The sequence below is a fragment of the Gobius niger genome, assembly GCF_951799975.1.
Source record: "Gobius niger genome assembly, chromosome: 9".
NCBI lineage: Eukaryota > Metazoa > Chordata > Actinopteri > Gobiiformes > Gobiidae > Gobius > Gobius niger.
In genome coordinates, this window is record NC_136860.1 from 26,728,829 (window position 1) to 26,747,478 (window position 18,650).

At 40.8% G+C, this 18,650-nt stretch overlaps 1 protein-coding gene across 1 annotated transcript in view; it reads left to right on the top strand.

Moving 5' to 3' along the window:
- The window catches only part of epha6 (eph receptor A6), a 320,275-nt gene extending 301,775 nt beyond the window's left edge, over positions 1–18,500 (top strand). Inside the window, exons 10-17 of the mRNA XM_079563391.1 lie at positions 4,840–4,965; positions 5,619–5,804; positions 10,551–10,612; positions 11,376–11,585; positions 12,611–12,760; positions 14,224–14,417; positions 15,271–15,426; positions 16,563–18,500. Of these exons, the coding sequence (XP_079419517.1) occupies positions 4,840–4,965; positions 5,619–5,804; positions 10,551–10,612; positions 11,376–11,585; positions 12,611–12,760; positions 14,224–14,417; positions 15,271–15,426; positions 16,563–16,677 (1,199 nt within the window). The 3' untranslated portion in view covers positions 16,678–18,500. The remainder of the gene's footprint in view (positions 1–4,839; positions 4,966–5,618; positions 5,805–10,550; positions 10,613–11,375; positions 11,586–12,610; positions 12,761–14,223; positions 14,418–15,270; positions 15,427–16,562) is intronic.
- The last annotated feature ends 150 nt before the right edge of the window (positions 18,501–18,650 follow it).

An 18,650-nucleotide genomic window follows, 5' to 3' on the forward strand; every position in this document is an offset into this window, starting at 1 on the left:
AGTGAAGGCTTTACTGAACCAGAAACCTATAGATCAGTGTTTTTCAACCACTGTGCCGTGGCACACTAGTGTGCCGTGAGATATTGTCTGGTGTGCCTTGGGAAATTATCCAATCTCACCTAGTTGGTTTTTTTTTTATACAAATGTATTATTATCCACAAATAATGTACCGTTTACTCTTCCATATCAGGTAGTTTATTTCTTTGAGACAAGAGAATTAGTGATGTATTGAGGCATTGTGGCTAGTGAGACTATACGGTGTTCCTAGCCAAGACACTTTGATGAGAACATTTTCTGCTGGTGGTGTGCCTTGTGATTATTTCAATGAAAAAAATGTGCCTTGGCTCAACAAAGGTTGAAAAACACTGCTATAGATGATCACTGAAGTTTTAGTTTAAAGTTGCACTCGTCCCATCAGTTGTGCCATTGCTGTCTCTATATACCTTTTTCATTTTTTGTTACATGAATGACCATTGTTACAACAAAATGGAAGATTTTGGCCTCAACGTTCAAACCGTAACATTTAATCTTGAACTCTATTGCTTTGCAGAGTTGTTAGTGTTAGCACTTAAAGTTGACATGTAAGTCAAAGTCAGAATGGAAGACAGACTTTCCTCTTGCAGAGCACTGGCAGCTGTTTAGAGGCAGCAGAATATCAACAGAGATCCATTATCGCATCTGTCCAAGTCATTAGTCTATTATTCACCTTTTCAAGTTTTTTTTATAATTAGTTGGCAGTTTATAAGATATTAGGCACGATTGCGATCCACAACAGCCGATGTCAGCGTTTGTGAAAGCCCGACTTCTTCCAGGCTGCAGACTTTGTGTGAGTGCGCATTGTGTTAACTCCGAGCTGTGGAGAAGTTATTGGACTTCAGGCCGTGGATCAACACATCTAATTGCCTCAGCGCTCATAATCGATAGCCGCGTGGAAATGCATCGCTGTGTGTCTAAATTCATTTGTCCCGCGAGTTGCTGGATGAGTGTTTTATTTGTTTTTGTAATGTCCAGAGACAAACCGTGGAGGCGGGTAGATTTTTTGTTTATTTTTGTTTGATTCATTGGATTTCCAGTCGCGCCCCCCATTTAAAATGCACGTTGTTTAATTTCTAATTCGAATTTGTGCTGTTCTAAGTGGCGTATATTATTTCTCCTCCCCCCCCCCCCCCCCCCCAAAAAATACAAATACTAATGGACCGACCAAAAAGAGCACTGATAGCCACTCAGCCTTTGCCAAATAGCCGCATAAGCTGGTATTTCTCTTGCCTCTTCAACCTAATGCAAAACAGCCTTATCTAAATGCAAATCGGAGAACAGAAAAGAGCTAAACAAGTAGATAGAAGCACATGGAGGGCATTGGCCGCCGGCAAGGTTTAGCAATACCTCGCAATAGTGAGATGTGAACTAGGGGCAGCTTCTTAACAATGATTTTCTAACTTCTGTTTTCAACGCATTTGCAAAAGAACTAATGCACATCGTAGCATTGAGCAAACAACATGGTCTTTGGCAGAAATCTAGCAAGAATTTATCTTTGTTTCAACTCGTAAAGAGCCGAGGTTGCAACACTGTGTTTACATTTTAACTTTAATATCATTTCCTCATTGGCGGTATCTAGTTAAATGATTAGCCACTAAATGTGATCCTTTTGCTGCAATCGGGGCGACAAATGTGAGACTAGGCAGGATAAAAAAGACGTGTTGTTGTCCAAGCGCAGTTCTCTGTACCAACATTTCTCTGAGTGTGTCGTCCCAAATGGAATATTAAACTTATATAATTGTATTTGGCTCTTGTGCTCTGCGTCGATGGCTCCTTCCCAAACTGTTCTTTTAGTTCACAGCTCATAAAAGAACACCAGCCAAACACTAATGAAAAGTAAGCAAAATTCTGAATAAATATGATCAGGTTGGATATTTGCTTGATTTTTGCATATAACCACTTTATTTTGAACAATCTGACAAGTTTTAACACTAAAATTAAAGTATAAGTATAAGAGAATATCAGCCAGTGCAGCTATGATGTGCCAGGAAGCGCCTCCAGTTTAAAAATACTATATAAACTGATTGAGTAAAACACTAATTGAATTGTGTCATGATCAATTCGTGACGGTTTCTTTAACCTCTTAACCCCCACCTGAACCAAGCACATTTTGTCCAGTTTGTCATTTCCCAAATCTATAAAAGCGTCTTGAAAAAAGCATAAAAATAGCGACACAAAATGAGAGAAAAACAAGGATGAACAACAAAAAAAGCGAGCAAAAAGGCCACACAAAAAACAGCAGAAAAAGTAAAAAAAATAAAAGTGACAATGCAAGGAAAAAGATGTTTAGATCAGTTTTGTTGGTCTTTGCTTTCAAATGAGATGTTGCACTGGCCTATAGCTGTCCAGTCAAGACACTTTTAGATTTGTGTAAGGTCGGCACAACTGGAAAAAATGCACCTACTCTAACCCTAACCCAAAGCAGATTACTAATGCTTATTCATATTTTATTAATACATAAAGGCCCTATACAGAGTTTAAAATGTTAAACTAAATATTTTCCTCCCCCTACATGTTCCAGCCATGTCCTAATGTGTAGAATGAGCTCAGACCTGTTCACCACAACTGCCTCTAAAATCCTGCACTGTCACTCAAAAAGTTGTTACTTCGGGTCCGAATTGCCGTCATGCACGAGCTTAATATAGAGATTGCAGTTACACGTAAGACCTGAGGTGGCAGTAGTGAGTACAAAATGACCAACTTGCATCTAGTCTTTTTAACAAGCACCCCTAAATGTATAACGATAGCGATCGATCTATGTTATTGAGTAAAGGGATTCTGTCGAAGAAAGATTTCATTTTTGTGTAGGTGCATTTTGCTACTTTATATGTGAAAAAAAGTTGATATTTGTGTATATTTGACCTTGTAGTGACCCGGCGGCTGCATGAGTGGTCAGCATGGCGCCTTTACTTTTATTAATACTGCCTTGCATTTGTATTGCGCTTTACAACAGATGCCTTGGGGTAGTCTGACGGAAGCGAGGCAACTAGTCTGCTCCACCGACCACCACCAACCACTCAATCACACACCACATTCACCAAGGCGTCCTGGTTTTCCCAAACGGTCTCCCATCCAAGTACCGACCCTGCTTAGCTTCCCAGGTCTGACAGGATTGGGCAGAGCAACGGTGGTATGGCCTTTTGCTTTTCATCACGGTGGTCTGTACAACGCTCCACGATCAATTGTTTGGAAGGCTTTCACTGCTGACCAGAAAACCTACAAAACAATTGATCCTGGAGTGTTGTAAAGACCACTGTGATCGAAAATAAATACGCCATGCTGACCTCTCATACTGCCGCTGGGTCACTACAAGGTCAAAATATCCACAAATATCAACTTTTTTTCTTTATGATGACATTTATATAAAAGTTCCATCTCATCTATGTTTAGCTATACAATGAAAGCCCTATTTTTGTAGGTTCTGAATATACAAAAAAATATATTATCAATCAATTCGAAGAAAGAAAATATATATAATTCATCCATATTCTTGAGCCATCCATGTGTGTGCTCCATACCAATGTGAGTGAGCTGTGTGATCCAAGTTTTGGTGTTAATGGTGTCGGCTCATTTCGGCAACAGAACTGCAATTTATCGTCTCACAGTTTCCATGTAAATTATTCACTGTTAACACTCACTAATAAATTAGATTTGCTATTATTGGCTCTACTGTTCTTCTGAGAGTTTTTACATTAGGATGACTGCATGTTACACCCACAGTGTTGGCAGTTTGGAGCAGAAACACAAAAATGTGTCGTTCATACTTTCATTTAATGTAACAAAACATTGTGCTACTTGAGTACTTGTTCGGGATAGTGTGACTTAAGCAATGCACAATCAATTTCCCCTTGAGAAATAGACAGAATGGATTCTCATTATGTCAGCATATGCTTTGGACAAGATTTCTAGACCGCAGCCACCTGAGACTTCTCTAATGAGCTGATAACTATAAGAATTTGTTTTCATCTCAAGCTGAAGCTATGGTTCCTCGCTGCCTTATGTCTATTTGGCCTGTTATGGTTTTTAAATGAGATTTTGATTGCCCCTCCTGGAACCCCAACCTTACCACGGTGGAGGGGTTTGATCCTTGGAGCTCTGTTGCCGGGGGCTTCGTGCCCCTGGTAGGGTCTCCCATGGCAATCAGGTTCTCAGTGACCGGTCAGACAAAGAGCGGTTCAGAAGCCCCTTATGAGAGACCAACAGGCCTGGTTAGGACCATGAGGCCGTCCTTCTGTGGACCCACCACCTGCAGGGGGAGCCATAGAGGCTGGTGCAATGGGCAGCTTGAACAGTTGCCCCCATGACCCGGCAAAGGACAAGTGGAAGAAAATGGATGGATGGATGGATGGATGGATGGATGGATGGATGGATGGATGGATGGATGGATGGATGGATGGATGGATGGATGGATGGATGGATGGATGGATGGATGGATGGATGGATGGATGGATGGATGGATGGATGGTGTGCCTTGAATGGCAATAAAGTTATCTCTATGTATTGACTACTTTTCGCTGTGACCTGATTATTTAAGATGTGATTCCCAGTTCTCATTGTCCTTTTTATACTCATGATTCCTCCGAGCTCCACCTGTCAGTACGTCCCAATAGCCCACTGCAAGTGATTGACGAGTGCCAATGTGGCTTTCGCTGTTGAACCTTCCCATGTTTAGACTTTGACTTTTGTAACACACATCTTTTTCACCATTTTGTTCTCCCCTTGTGCTGCCCAGGTTACTGTACTGTATGTGCGGCCTGGTTATAGCTCCCCCTGACGCTCATTATATGTGGCTGGTTTGTGCAGTGCCGTTCCCGGGGATAAAGACCTACGTCGACCCTGACACATACGAGGACCCCACACAAGCTGTGCACGAGTTCACCAAGGAGATCGACCCCTGCCGCATCCGCATCGAGAGGGTGATCGGAGCAGGCGAGTGCACTGACACGCGCATTAAGCAGGCAACGTGTGATGTGTTTAGAAAGTACTATGTGTTGTAAGTTCTATATATGGCAAACAAACAAACAACAACCATTTTCAAGCATCTGTCCTCACACACCTGACTTTAAGAGAAAAAAGGTGCAATGAATACATTAGCAGATGCCAAGAACATGATAATTTAAAAGCTAATCTGAAGAGTAACACAAACAAAGCAAGCAGATTTTTTGCCATGCGTAAATACTCATAATGTGAGCACCATGGGATTGTAATTAATTGTGTTGCTCTGTCCCTTAGCTATTTCTCAATAGGATTTATTGGCGTCAGATCTCTTTAGATGTAAAACTGCAAAAGTGTAAACATGGCGAGTGAATATTCGTTTTCATATTGTTGTAAACAGATTAGTTTGAGTTGCAGCCTTACCGCTTTTTATTCATCATTTGATATTCTTTTTTGTGCAATGCAAGTATTTTGCTGCCATTTAGACATTTTACAGACACAATGTGAAGTAAATGTCGACAGTCAAACTAATCCTTGAGGAGAGTGTGCTTTTGGATGGACACTGCAACACTGCCCCCCAGTGGAGATGTGTGTAGTGATGTGTGCAGTTTGCTGATGGGACCTTTCTGTTTGTCGTTTGTGTGTAGGGGAGTTTGGGGAGGTGTGCAGCGGGCGCCTGAGGACCCCGGGGAAGAAGGAGATCGCGGTTGCCATAAAGACTCTGAAGGGAGGCTACGTGGAGCGGCAGAGGCGGGACTTTCTGCGCGAGGCGTCAATCATGGGACAGTTTGATCACCCCAATATTATCAGACTGGAGGGGGTGGTCACTAAAAGTAAGTGGCACAGTAAGTCCAAGAACTTCAGTACTTTGAAAAAGATGTCTACATGCAAGGAAAAGTACATTTATCTGTGCACCTATCTATTAAGCTCAAGTTTACAAGTCTCTGTAGGCTCTCAGTCTATCTTCAATGAAGGTTCTAGAGTCATCTTCTGTACTCACCCAAAAGCGACGAAGCCTTTTGGATGAGAGGGGAAACATTCTACACTTCACTTACAGAGTACAACAAAATGACTTAAGTTGACAACTTCCTCAAAGCGCTACACAGTAGTCATTGTAGATTCACTCCATTTTCAACTGACAGAAGCAAAGCTGACAATCTGTGTCATCAAAGTAGACCACGGGTTCACAAACTTTTCCGGCCGCAACCCCCAAAATCACTCAATCAACATGGAGACCCCTTCTGTAAAATGTAATTAGCATTTATAATAATTTAAGGTGCTAATCACTTAAAATCTGGTTTACTGCATTTTGACATTTAGCTTGATTTTGCTAAAACAGACTGTTATTAAAGCAGTACTAAGTAACTCTTCCCCCTAGAGGCCATAAGCGCAACTGCAGGTGTAGTAGCAAGTTACGATTTTTTAACTTATTAATTGTCTTGGAGAGTAAATACTACGCTGACAGGAAAGGCGAACGGAGAGAGTGATATTGTACATCCAATTATACAATAAAAATATTTTTTTTCACTCAAACCTGGCTGTAAATACTGTTTAAAGTGACGTTAGCCCGCAGTTAGCTTTGCCCGTTAGCATGTTAGCTTCTTCTTCGTGATTCCATTAGTGTGTATTGCTTTCTCCGCACCGGTGGCAGTCAAGTTGCAAACATGGTTTTCTGGTCAGAGACACCAGGGAGAGATGAAAGACCCTCCAATCATCCCATTAACACTTGTATTACCCCCACAGGGACTACGAAAAGGATTTATTAAGGTAAACACGTTACTTAGTACTGCTTTGAATCAAAAACACATCAAATTCAATGCCAGAAATGTGAAAAAAAAAAAAAATCATGCGACCCCTCTTCAGTGTCCCCCAACCCCCACTTTGAGAACCACTGGAGTAGACCAACACCAACCTCTCACTCACACACTGCATTCATACAGGCAAGGTGAAGTGTATTGCCCAAGTACACAATGACAGTCCGCGTCAGCAGGAGCTGCGATTTCAACTTCTATAATGAGACAACCACCTCCACTATCCGAGCCAGTGTCGCCCACATCTGAGAAGCATTCAAAGGTGTCAGAGTAGCTCATAATAAATCAATGTAGGAGGTGAGAGTTCTGTGCAAATTCAAAGTTTAGGCTATATTAACTAAAGAGGATACATTTTTGAATTGCTCAGTGGACAGCTGTCTGATGCAAAGGTTGGACATGGGTCTAGGTTTGTTTTCGCTGGAAGCTATTTGCCGGGCAATTTGCGATAATGGCTTCAAACAGCCACAGGTAAAACGAATTCCAGCTTTAGTTGCTCGAATTAACAACACAAGTGATAAATTATATAACTTTAAAGCCACTCTGTGTTTTGTCACCAAGACCAACTTAAAGGGGCTAGATGCAAGTTTGTGATTTTATGCTCACTACTGCCACCTCAGGTCGTACGTGTAACTGCAGCTTCTATATTAAGCTCGTGCATGACGGCACTTCGGACCCTAATTAACACCTTTTTGAGTGACAGTGCAGGATTTTAGAGGCAGTTGTGGCGAACAGGTCTGAGCTCATTCTACAAATTAGGACATGGCTGGAACATGTAGGGGGAGGAAAATGTTTAATTTTTTAATTTAATTTTTAAACTCTGTATAGTCCATTTAAGAAAAAAAAAATCTAAAGATCTGAAACTATTTTTGCTTGAAATGTCCATCCATCCATTTTCTTCCGCTTTATCCGGGGCCGGGTCACGGGGGCAGCAGTCTCAGCAGAGATGCCCAGACTTCCCGATCCACACACACCTCCTGCTTGAAATGTGAATAATACGATTTATTATGTAAAATGAAACACTAATACCCAGTGCTTTGAAAAAGATTACAATTATTTGTATTTTTTTTTAGCATTAAATTCAAAAAATGCCTGTAGGCTCTATGCCAGGCCTCACACAGTGTTGCAAATGACTGTATGTTATCTGCTTCTCCTCTTCGCTCACCACTACACATCGAACCATGGTCCAGTTTGGCTCACTCCTTTCTTTGTTTTCCGCTCACAGACAGTATACAAATTGCCTAAGAAGTTTTTAAGCCACATTTATGCATAACACCTCCACTTGAACCAAATAGATGCCAAACCTTATTTCACTGCTATCTTTTTAAGTGACAATTTACCAACTTTTTAGCTCCTCTACTCGCTGTTTCTTTGTCTTTAAACACATGAAGTCATGCAGCGGCGGTGTGTGCATGTTAACGAGCGCTGTTTTACGGGCCTCACCTAGAGCAACATATGGTTGTTTTTACTGCGCCGGTATAAAGCAGGACGTGGCTGTGAATTTCAATGTGTCCCCCCGTAGACTCGCGCGAAAGGAGGAGACAGAGGACACTCCTCAGCCGTGACCCGCGGACAACTCGAGGTCTCTTTTTCCAAAACCTCAAAAGTCTGATTGCAACGTTAAAAACACACCCTCAGCATCGACGGGTTCAATCCAGGCTGGTCTAAAGGAAAATGCGATGGCCTCTTTAGGAACATGTCTCCGGAGAGCACAGATTTAAGCAGAACTGAAGGACAAAGTGAGTGCAGTAAATAGGCCAATAGAGAGAAGACGGTTGAGTTGTCGTTAGAAAATAGTATTCATCTGATGCGCGAAGTTGCAAAACAAAAAATAAACATCAATGAACTCCATAATAATTCCATAAGAAGGGATTTCTGTGTAGGTGGACTGGCCATATAGAATCAAGTATCCCACCTTTGTCTGTCTATCTCTCTCTCCCTCTCTTCCCACGGCGCTGACATCTGTTGTTGTTCTTCTGAGACTAATTATGGAGCGTATTGTGCTGTGACTGACTGCCATACCTGCGCTCTAATAGCAGGTGACACATTGGGCGCAGGTAAACAGGTGCGTTTGTTTTCGTTCAAGCGCCGCGCCGCATAACTAGATATTGTTTCCGGACCACGGCAATTATCTCAAAATAAGTGCAGCCTGATCGAATGGCAGTCAATTGGCTCTAAGTTTAAACCGAGCAAGGTATATGAAGTTATCTAAGAGTCAGGCCTTATTAACATAAAGTGACACGCCAAATGAAAACTCAAATAGCAGCCATTATGAGCCTTGTAATAGGAAAGTAACATTGCGGCTTTGTGATCTTGTTTGTCACTGGCCATTATCATAAACTGTGGTTAAAAGTAAAGTATTTCTCAACTGGATCTTTAGGGGTCCACACAGTTGAGTTACTCAGTATTTGTAGACCAGTTCTGGACTGTATTATTCAAACAGAGCAACAAAAAATGTGTGGTAAAAAGTAAAAAAGTTAAATAATTTAAAAGGGTAAAAATCCTTGGATTCTGATTTAGCCTTGTTTTGGTTCTGATTTAGTTTAGGTTTTGATTTGGGCACAGTTTGGGCACTGATGAAACAAAAGAGGGCTTTACACTTGTATTTCTAATTCATGGACTGTGTCAAAATAGCTTTGTAAAACTTTGCAATAATCTTTTTTGCAAGAATGTAGTCATTTGTCCTATCGTGTAGCCCGTGTGAACCATCAATCATGACCAACTCAAAAGAATGTTACTGTTACTGTACTGTCAATAGTCGTCGAAGTGATACTGTATACTGTTCATTTTAGTAATGTCTAAGGCTAATTTACTGGACCAACTGCAATCATGGCGGTAATTGCAAAAGAAAACATCTTTATGCAGAGGTGGAGAGGCAACATCTGTGTTTTAAGTATCCCATAAAAGTCTCTCATTTGCAGGCTCGTCACATGCTCAAGTCGCTTTCACATCTCCTATTTTACATCCTCAAGGTAAAAAAAGCCAGAGGAAGTAACAATATTACAAATTTAAATGCACCTATCACTTCAGAAAATATATTATTTTCATAGAAGTTACAGTTCAGGAAAGGCTGTGTGTCTGTTTTTCACATAGAAGGTGAAATAACAGATTATTACCATAATAACACTTCATTACTGTCTGAAGCAGTGGGTTTTACAGCTCTCTGTCTCACAACAGGCACAGACTGCAGCAAGACTCAGTGGGGAAACTGTAATATTTGGGAGTAGAGACTGTGAATGCACCTGTTCAAAATGTTAATTTTGGTCATTCTCAACAAACATCTCAGGCATTGACTTACTGAGATGGAGGGGTATTATTGTGGCTCTTTATATGTTCAATAACTTGTTTAGCAAATACATTTTTAAAGCTTTTTTCTTACAGGCTTTAATCTTGTAAAATAATAAGGCAAAATGTATAACTAATTAAATTGTGGTTAGTAAAATCATTACTTTTGATTGTGTCATTTTTGATAAAACTACTGAAAATGGACACTCAATGTGTGCGATGTGGGTTTATTTAACATCAGTTTAATGGTGCTTGAAAGAACAACAACTCCTCAAGTGCCTTCTTAATCATCTCCAACTGAGCTTTAGTCTTTACACCTGCAAACACTGAGGCAGGACGCACTCATCGCCAGATAAGCCCAGGTGAACTGTCTAAAACCTGAACCCAGCAGCCTATGTGCTCAGGATGAAGATAATTCATTTCTCCACAGCCGCCCTTCAATGCTAAATTTTGCAGAAAGTAATTATGTTGCTTTGTGTGTTGCAGGCCGTCCCGTGATGATAGTGGTGGAGTACATGGAGAACGGGTCGCTGGACTCATTCTTAAGGGTGAGAGAGAGAGAAGTTATCTGACATTATTGGATAATCGTTTTGTTTGGGTCTTGATAACTTGGTTCATATTGTCCTCTTGCAAAATGGGAAAAAGTACCTCACCGGAAGAAGACTGAGACAAAAGCCACAAATCACAAACAGTATACGACTCAGCAAGCTTAAAAAAAACAAGGTTAATATTGGTAAAATTGTCTTGCTGGTTATAAATGCAACAGAAATTCAAATCCATTTTCTAATCTGTTTTTTTCTTCATGTTCTTGTTATTGAAACCCAGGAAACAATGACAAGCTGTTGATTGGAAATAATAAAAGAAAACTAATGGAGTAATGAAATGTATTTATACCCTTAGTTTGATGACATAATGCTGATCCCTCTAAGCAACAGTAGCCGGCTGCATACATGGTTTGACCCCAAAAAAATTGCTACAAAAGGTTTTTCAATGGTTTTCTGTAGTATCAGGTGTGCTTATTAACATACTAAAAGTCTACCAAAATCTGACCACTGGAAAGGTCTAATTTTCAAGATGGCGTCCAAGAGAGTGGCGAGATCCTTTAAATGCCAATTACTCCTTTATTATTCATCCTAGACAAGTCATGTTGGTGTCTAACCCCATGTACAGTCAATATGAACAAACTTAGAAATGTAATTACTCTCCTTTTCCAATCTAGTCCTCTGTCCTTTACTTTTGTCTCTACTGTGTCCCTTTCTGTGGATTATCCGAGGCTTAAAGTTTGACAGTTCAATTTCCTCCCTCTGTCAGCAACACGACGGTCACTTCACGGTGATCCAGCTGGTGGGCATGCTCCGCGGGATCGCCTCTGGGATGAAGTACCTGTCAGACATGGGCTACGTGCACAGAGACCTGGCCGCCCGAAACATCCTGGTCAACAGTAACCTGGTGTGTAAAGTGTCCGACTTCGGCCTGTCCCGAGTCCTAGAGGACGACCCGGAGGCTGCGTACACCACCACGGTATTGTCGTTTAAGTATTTAATCATTTTGCATCAAATTCTACTCCTCTTCACCTCCACCAGTAGGATGTATTTTCTGTTATAAGTTAATGTATGTTCGTCGCGTTCATCAGTGACTGTTTTCTCAGCTGATGTCCACTGCTTCCTCGTACACACGTCATTGCTTTCTTTGCTAAACACAGTCCAAACAAACCATACCGTTCCAAATATAGCACCAGCGACAAGGCTCAATAAAGACACGCCAATTTAGAAAGCTTGATGAACAGATTGCACAAAGATAAACTCTGCCAAAAACAACCATATGAAATTTCTGTCATGCTCGGTATTGTGTGAAATGTAAGGTTTTGCCTGGATTATTCTGTTTTTGCTCAGGTTTTCAGTGCCATGTCACGAGAACGAAATAGATGTTTTCGAACGAAACAAAAATCGAGGCTTTGTATGTGAGATTTCAATTCTTTAGATGTTCTGGCTTACTTCATCTGCACTGCCAGATGGATAAACTGCTCTGCTTGTGGCTCAGTGACAAACTCTCATTAGAAGGAAAGTTGTTGAAGAAAATACAGACTCGGGAAACTGCTTGAGTTTAAATTCAGCAGCTGTTGATGCTTAATCATGAACGTCCATACAGTCTCTTTTATTTCCCCTCATTATATTGCTGTTTAAATATATATATATAAGCACTAAGCATACGTGCATCTTAACTTGAGTATAAGGTGACTTTGACTTTCAAAACTTCTGCAGTTTAGATTATTCATGCTACTGATGCTATATAGCAGTGCATACTAGTTTAAGTTCCGTTACAACCCTTTTTTTACCCTATTTTTTACTAAATTAAATGCCAATAACTGTTCACACATCTTTGTGCAAGGTCACTTTTCTTATGTTTTGGCCACAACTCGAAGTTGTCTGATCAGATTCAGCCAGCAGCATCTCCCTTAGCAGCTGTTGCCTAACTCTGGCATGATCCCGTAATCGCAGAAACGTCATTTTGATCACCTCAATATGGTCGCTCTGTCTGTGTGACAGGGAGGAAAGATCCCGATCCGGTGGACAGCCCCTGAGGCCATCGCGTACAGGAAGTTCTCCTCAGCAAGTGACACATGGAGCTACGGCATCGTCATGTGGGAGGTCATGTCATACGGCGAGCGTCCGTATTGGGAGATGTCCAATCAGGATGTGAGTATTTACACAACACAGCTACTGAGAAGGGCTTACTTCAGTGCCAGTGGCTGTATTTTTAGACATTGGCTACTATCAAGTGGTCCTCTTATTTAGTCTAGATGTACAGCATATACTTTAAAATGTCAAGTTATTATGTGCATGCCCTATTCCTCAAAGTAAGAGTAAACTGGAGCAGTTTGAATAGTGTTTTGACAATCTAAGTTATAAAATGCCTCACCACTCTGTGTGACAGTGGATAAATCGGTTGCCATTTCACTCAACTGGGACCCGACAAATGCCTTTGGCTGTTGTGGGATGTGGGACAGAAACACTGGTACAAAATAGATAGAAAAAGATGAGTCATTTGTAGCACAAAGGTCAGTGGTTCAGAGGACTTGTCCAGCCCAGGGAGGGTTTAAATCTTTGGGTCCGGTGCAGCTGAGTGACCCCTTCATCCCGGACTTGTGGACCAGAATTGGAGCGGTCCTGGACTATAGAGGAGGCAGAGCCATCTCTTTTCTCCTCCGGCTCTGAAATCTCCTCTGTAATCCTACACACATACGCGCATTTCCCACCAAGGTCTGTGGGATTTGGGATTGGATTTATGCTGTTTGAGAATTGCTTAGAAGTGCTTTCTAAGGCAAAAGAGAAGGGGGGGGGGAGCTGCCAAACTTCACTATGTTGTGAGTTACACTATCTCCTCTTTGGTCAGTCCCCGATCACAGCGCCCCGGGGAGATGCATGGAGCGGACTATCTACCAAAGCATACTATAATACATAAGAGATTAAGAACAAGGCTAAGGCTGCTGGGCAATGATTTATAGTAAAGATGCTGCTCTTTTCATCCGTGAGAGCCAGAGTAGTATCTAGTGCCGCACTCTTTATCATATGCTCATAGCACCATCACTGACACTTTAGATAAATGGTCCTGAATGCTTCTTCAGGGCGATTATCGGTAAGTGGTTTACACCTAGATTTTCTATGGTTTAGTCTTTGCTGTTCAAATTCTAAACTAAATCATAAATCAATTATTTTGTTTATTAGGTGCACTAGTAGCTTGTTTGAACAGGGGAAAACGGGTCAATCAATCCTATTGCCTCATCTTCCTGAACTCCTACTTGAACATATTAAGTCCTGGTTTTGTGTGGTTTAGTCAGATCATCCATTAGCTATTATTTTACTTTTGATCTATTGATTTCCCCGTTTTTGTCTTCTATTACCCCAGGTCTTTTCTTCTTTTAGCCCTAATTTGTTGAATCCCTATTAACGATATACATCCTCTGAAGTGAGCTTGTATTGTGTGAGGTTAAAAGTTTAACAGTGACAGCTCTGACAACTCTATTCCCCCCGTGTACCCTTGTAACCTTATGAGACTTTCTGTTAGACTTTCAAAACTTGCCACTTGCCTTACATAATACTTTCCTCATCAGTTTCCCATGCAATCACCGGCACATTTCTCATCTGCGCTGTGTCTCTAGGTGATTCTGTCCATTGAAGAGGGCTACCGACTCCCGGCGCCCCTGGGCTGCCCTGTGGCTCTGCACCAGCTCATGCTGCACTGTTGGCAGAAGGAGAGGAGTCATCGGCCCAAATTTGTCGACATTGTAACATTTTTGGATAAACTCATCCGCAATCCCAGCTGCCTAATGCCGCTGGTAGAGGATATTCAAAGGTACAAAGGAGTAGCCTATTACAGTTTCATTTGTATTGTGTAATAGGTCGAATGAAGTCCAAAGACATATTTCTGTTAAACAAAAGTACAGTTCGTTTTGCATCATCTTGCCATAGTTAAGGGTGTTACATCTGCTGTGTAGCAATGTCTGCAAAGCGTATCGTTGAAAAAGTAACTGCAAGCGCATGCACATTTTTTCAGAACTAGTATTAGTCAGTAGAAATAGTCGCTGTAGTGTCAGTAGCTGAGTTAAAAATAGGGACATTGTCAAATTCAAAAGATTTGTTTCTGTCACAATTTTACAGTTTAGGTCGATTTTTCCTGATTTAAGTATTCAATAAAAGAAATTGCTTTAAATTCTTGTTTTGATCTTAAAGGAGCAAATTATGTTTAAATGGTTTCGTGAAATATCCCAACATTGTCATCAAGTCAAGTGATCAACTTTCTCATATTGTGTAGCCCTAGTTACAAACAACATCAAATATTTTTTCCTTTTTTTTTTCTCTGCCTCACGACTTTTCCCTTGGGTGCAATTACTTTTCCCTTGATTTTGAGTACTTCTTTTAGTGTCCAAGAAGCATACATTACCACATCCTATATCTTCAATGTTACACCCTCAAGTGGCAGAAATTCCTTGGCATTAAACATACCTAGTTGCATTACATTTAATATAATTAAGACGATCATAGCCTAATTTGTCACAGCACTCGTTTATCTGTAAGAGCAGTTAAATTTCACTCATTCTTTTACCCCCTAGTGGATCCTCTTATCACTTTATTATTATTGAAGTGCCACTTTTATATCTTTATGTTAATTAAAACTGACACCGAACTCCTGTGCGTTACCCCCTCAGTCTTCCAGAGTCCCCGTCTCCGAGTGAAGAGCTGGACTACCCCATGTTCATCTCTGTGGGCGAGTGGCTGGACTCCATCAAGATGTCCCAGTACAAGAGTAACTTCATAGCAGCGGGATACAACACACTGGACTCTGTGGCGCGGATGAACATTGAGTGAGTAACAAAGACACTACAATGTGATTAGTCGTCAAATGAGCGTGGGCTATTCCCACATAATTGTTTGGATTACTGAAGATATATGCACAACACACACATTCAGCTTGTCATCGCATATTCTGGTCTAAATGCAATGATTTACATGTTAACAATTTCTATCACTCCACTTATGGAAATGATATTCTATTCATTGATTCCATTTCGGGATGAAAAAATGCTTCTGTTTAGAAACAAAAAGCAGTTTAAGTTAAAGGTATACCGGAGGATGTTCTATTTCCGGGTGGATCATCAAGACGATTGGTCCTCCTAATTGTCAATCATTCTGGTGATACGCCTACGTAAGACCGTCGTGCGTGCTCGCCCCTTGTTCATTTCTGCGCATGCGCACTTTCAAGCCTATGTGAGTTACGTTGTTAGCCATTCATTGCTGCTCGCAGAACGCACCGAGTCGTTTGAAAATGGCAGAGCGTCGCAAGAGAAAAAGTGTTTTTGGGAGATTCTTCCTCCTCGGAGGCAGGTAGAGCGTTGCGCATGCGCATTTTTTTTTTTAAAGTGGAGAGGGCGGTTCTTTCCTAAAATTCGGGAAAATCCTCCTGTATATCTTTAATTAAAATTAGTATTTTGGCACTAATTGACTGCACCCTAGTTGTATTCGAGAAAGTTACAAATTATTTATTGTAGGTGCACCCTAGGGAACAACTTTAGGCCCAAGATTATTCACATATTCGCTACTTACATTATTTGTTTTCATTTGTTTTTTTTAATGAATCAGGAATTAAGTCTATGGTCAATCTCATTTATAGGCATGGTGCTTTTTAATTGATAGGTCTACAGCCATTCCTGTGCAGCAACAAGCCATAGTTCAGAGTGGAACAATTTTGTGCTAAATGGTTCTGGAGTAGAAATGATTAATAACTTGTTTAGCGGAGTTCTGTTTTGAAATGTCTGTCTCATGGACCAAATAAGTAATATAAATATGTCTTCTGATGAAGTGTTACAGGGGAATTTAATATGAGGGGGATATAATATATATCATTTTGACATCTTTGTTGCACATTATTGTCTATAAATATCATAAGAAGCCCTAAAGTGTCTGTCGCCCCTGTGTGTCTTGTCTTCCGCTCTCGGCCTAGAGATGTGAGGCGTTTGGGGGTGGAGCTGATCGGACACCAGCGACGACTCATCAGCAGCGCCCAGACGCTTCACCTTCAACTGCTGCACGAACACGACAAGGGTTTCCATGTATGAGAGTGAACTTTGACCCCTCATATGACCCCACCTGGGACGAGTGCATCGAAGGGAGCGAAGTCTAGACCGCGCAAGCCGGCACCCCATAAACGTCCTCAAATCTTTGTCTAAGATGGACACAAAGGCACAGCGGACTGACCGACTCCTGGTCGGGACACCTCCATAGTACCATAGGTTTTTCTACTCTCAAGCTCTCTCCAGACTCGGGCTAGACTCTGAGGACTACAGACTGGCCCCCGGCCCGCACTTATAGGGGAATGTAACCTAGACAAGTAGATTTGCAAAAGTAATCTACTCAAACTTTTACTTTGTGTTGAGTTATGTGCTCATGTAGCTGCTATCGGGTGTGCAATTGATAAGTTTATTTTAAATAATTTATTATGAAATTTGCTTATTGATATATTTTCTCCAGTGAACCTGGTAGGCTAATACTTGAAGACATGAGAAGTAGAAAGCAGAGTATTGGGAAAATTGTATTGAATGTTTCAAAGTGTATAGACAACTAATCGGTGAATTATTATCATGAACTTATATCTATAAATGTGCAGTCTTGTATGTGAAAAGCCCTAGTGAATTTGGATCTTATACTTACTTTATTTTCTATCAAAAACAGCAATACAGCAATATGCAGTCACCTCAGTATCTCAGAAAGAGATTAGGAAATGTGCAATGGGAGAGGTTTAGACATACAAAACACTACCATTCACCAGTCAACTTTATCACTAAGCTTGATCAGTTGCCTTCAATGGGACAAAAAAAAACATGTAAATCCTATCACAAGCCTGCGATGAATGTCATTATTGCCTGGAAGTACACTAGCCCCACTGTCTTAAAATGAATGTTCACAAAACCCTTTCAAAATACGAGATTACATAGATTTTTATGGTTGCCTGGTGCTAGTGGGGACTTATTCACTCTTTTTGATGCTTCTTTTTGCCTATACACGAACACATCACTTCGGTCGAGATGATGTCAACTGGATGATGCTACTGTAATATAAATGGTAATGTTTGTAGCAACGCGGCAACTACTTTGTACATACGCTGAAATAGGAGGCTTGGTTTGGAAATGTTTGCTATTTTTATCAGTGAATAGGCAGTGATGCATAGAGTATATCATAGTTAAAGGCATCTATAATGTGTGGTGGGTGGATACATTAAGTAGTGGTAGTTTTGCGCTCTGGACAGCAAAGAAGGAATAAAGCATAAACAGCAGCATCGGAATTGCTATATTATTATAGGACAAGCTCATCCATGGACAGTGACACACAGAATGCCTTACAGTGGTTGTTAGAAGGAAACACTACAATCCCAGGACCTATACACTACTTTGATTTTTGTCTTATTTCTACACATTGAACTCCAGCCTCTGTCCTGCTCCCATAAATTCAGAGGTCAATTTCATCTGGATATCTGTGCCTTTCTGTCACAGTGAGGGTACAGTGCTGTGCAAAGGTTTTGTGCAGACAAACACTGGCGAAACTGGTTCTAAAAAATTGATTTTTATCGATTTTGTTATTCATTCAATGTTATTCTTTGCTCCAAATCTTTTTAGAAATGTTGGTAATGGGTGAAAGTATGAACCTGTCACAGGGGTTGTTGGTTTTTTTTAAGATACTAACTTCACTAACAACCAATTATTTTAGCCAGGTGCTTCCTTGGATGTTTTTTTTTTTTTTGTCTCCGAGCGTATTTAGCTTTGAACAGAAATAATTTTGAATACAGGTCCTAATAGGGCATTGTCTTTGTGAGATCAGACCAGTGCCCTGGCAGAGGTCTTCAAACGCATCTACTAACTTTTCCTTGCAGTGTTGGGTAGTCCATTCTTTTCCTTTGATAATGGTACATACAGTGGGGAAAAAAAGTATTTGGCCAAAATCCAATAGAATGTCTATGTGAAACTGACCAAATACTTTTTTTCCCCACTGTATTTCTTTTTTAAAACCTTTTCAAGCCTAAGACGTTTGCACAGTG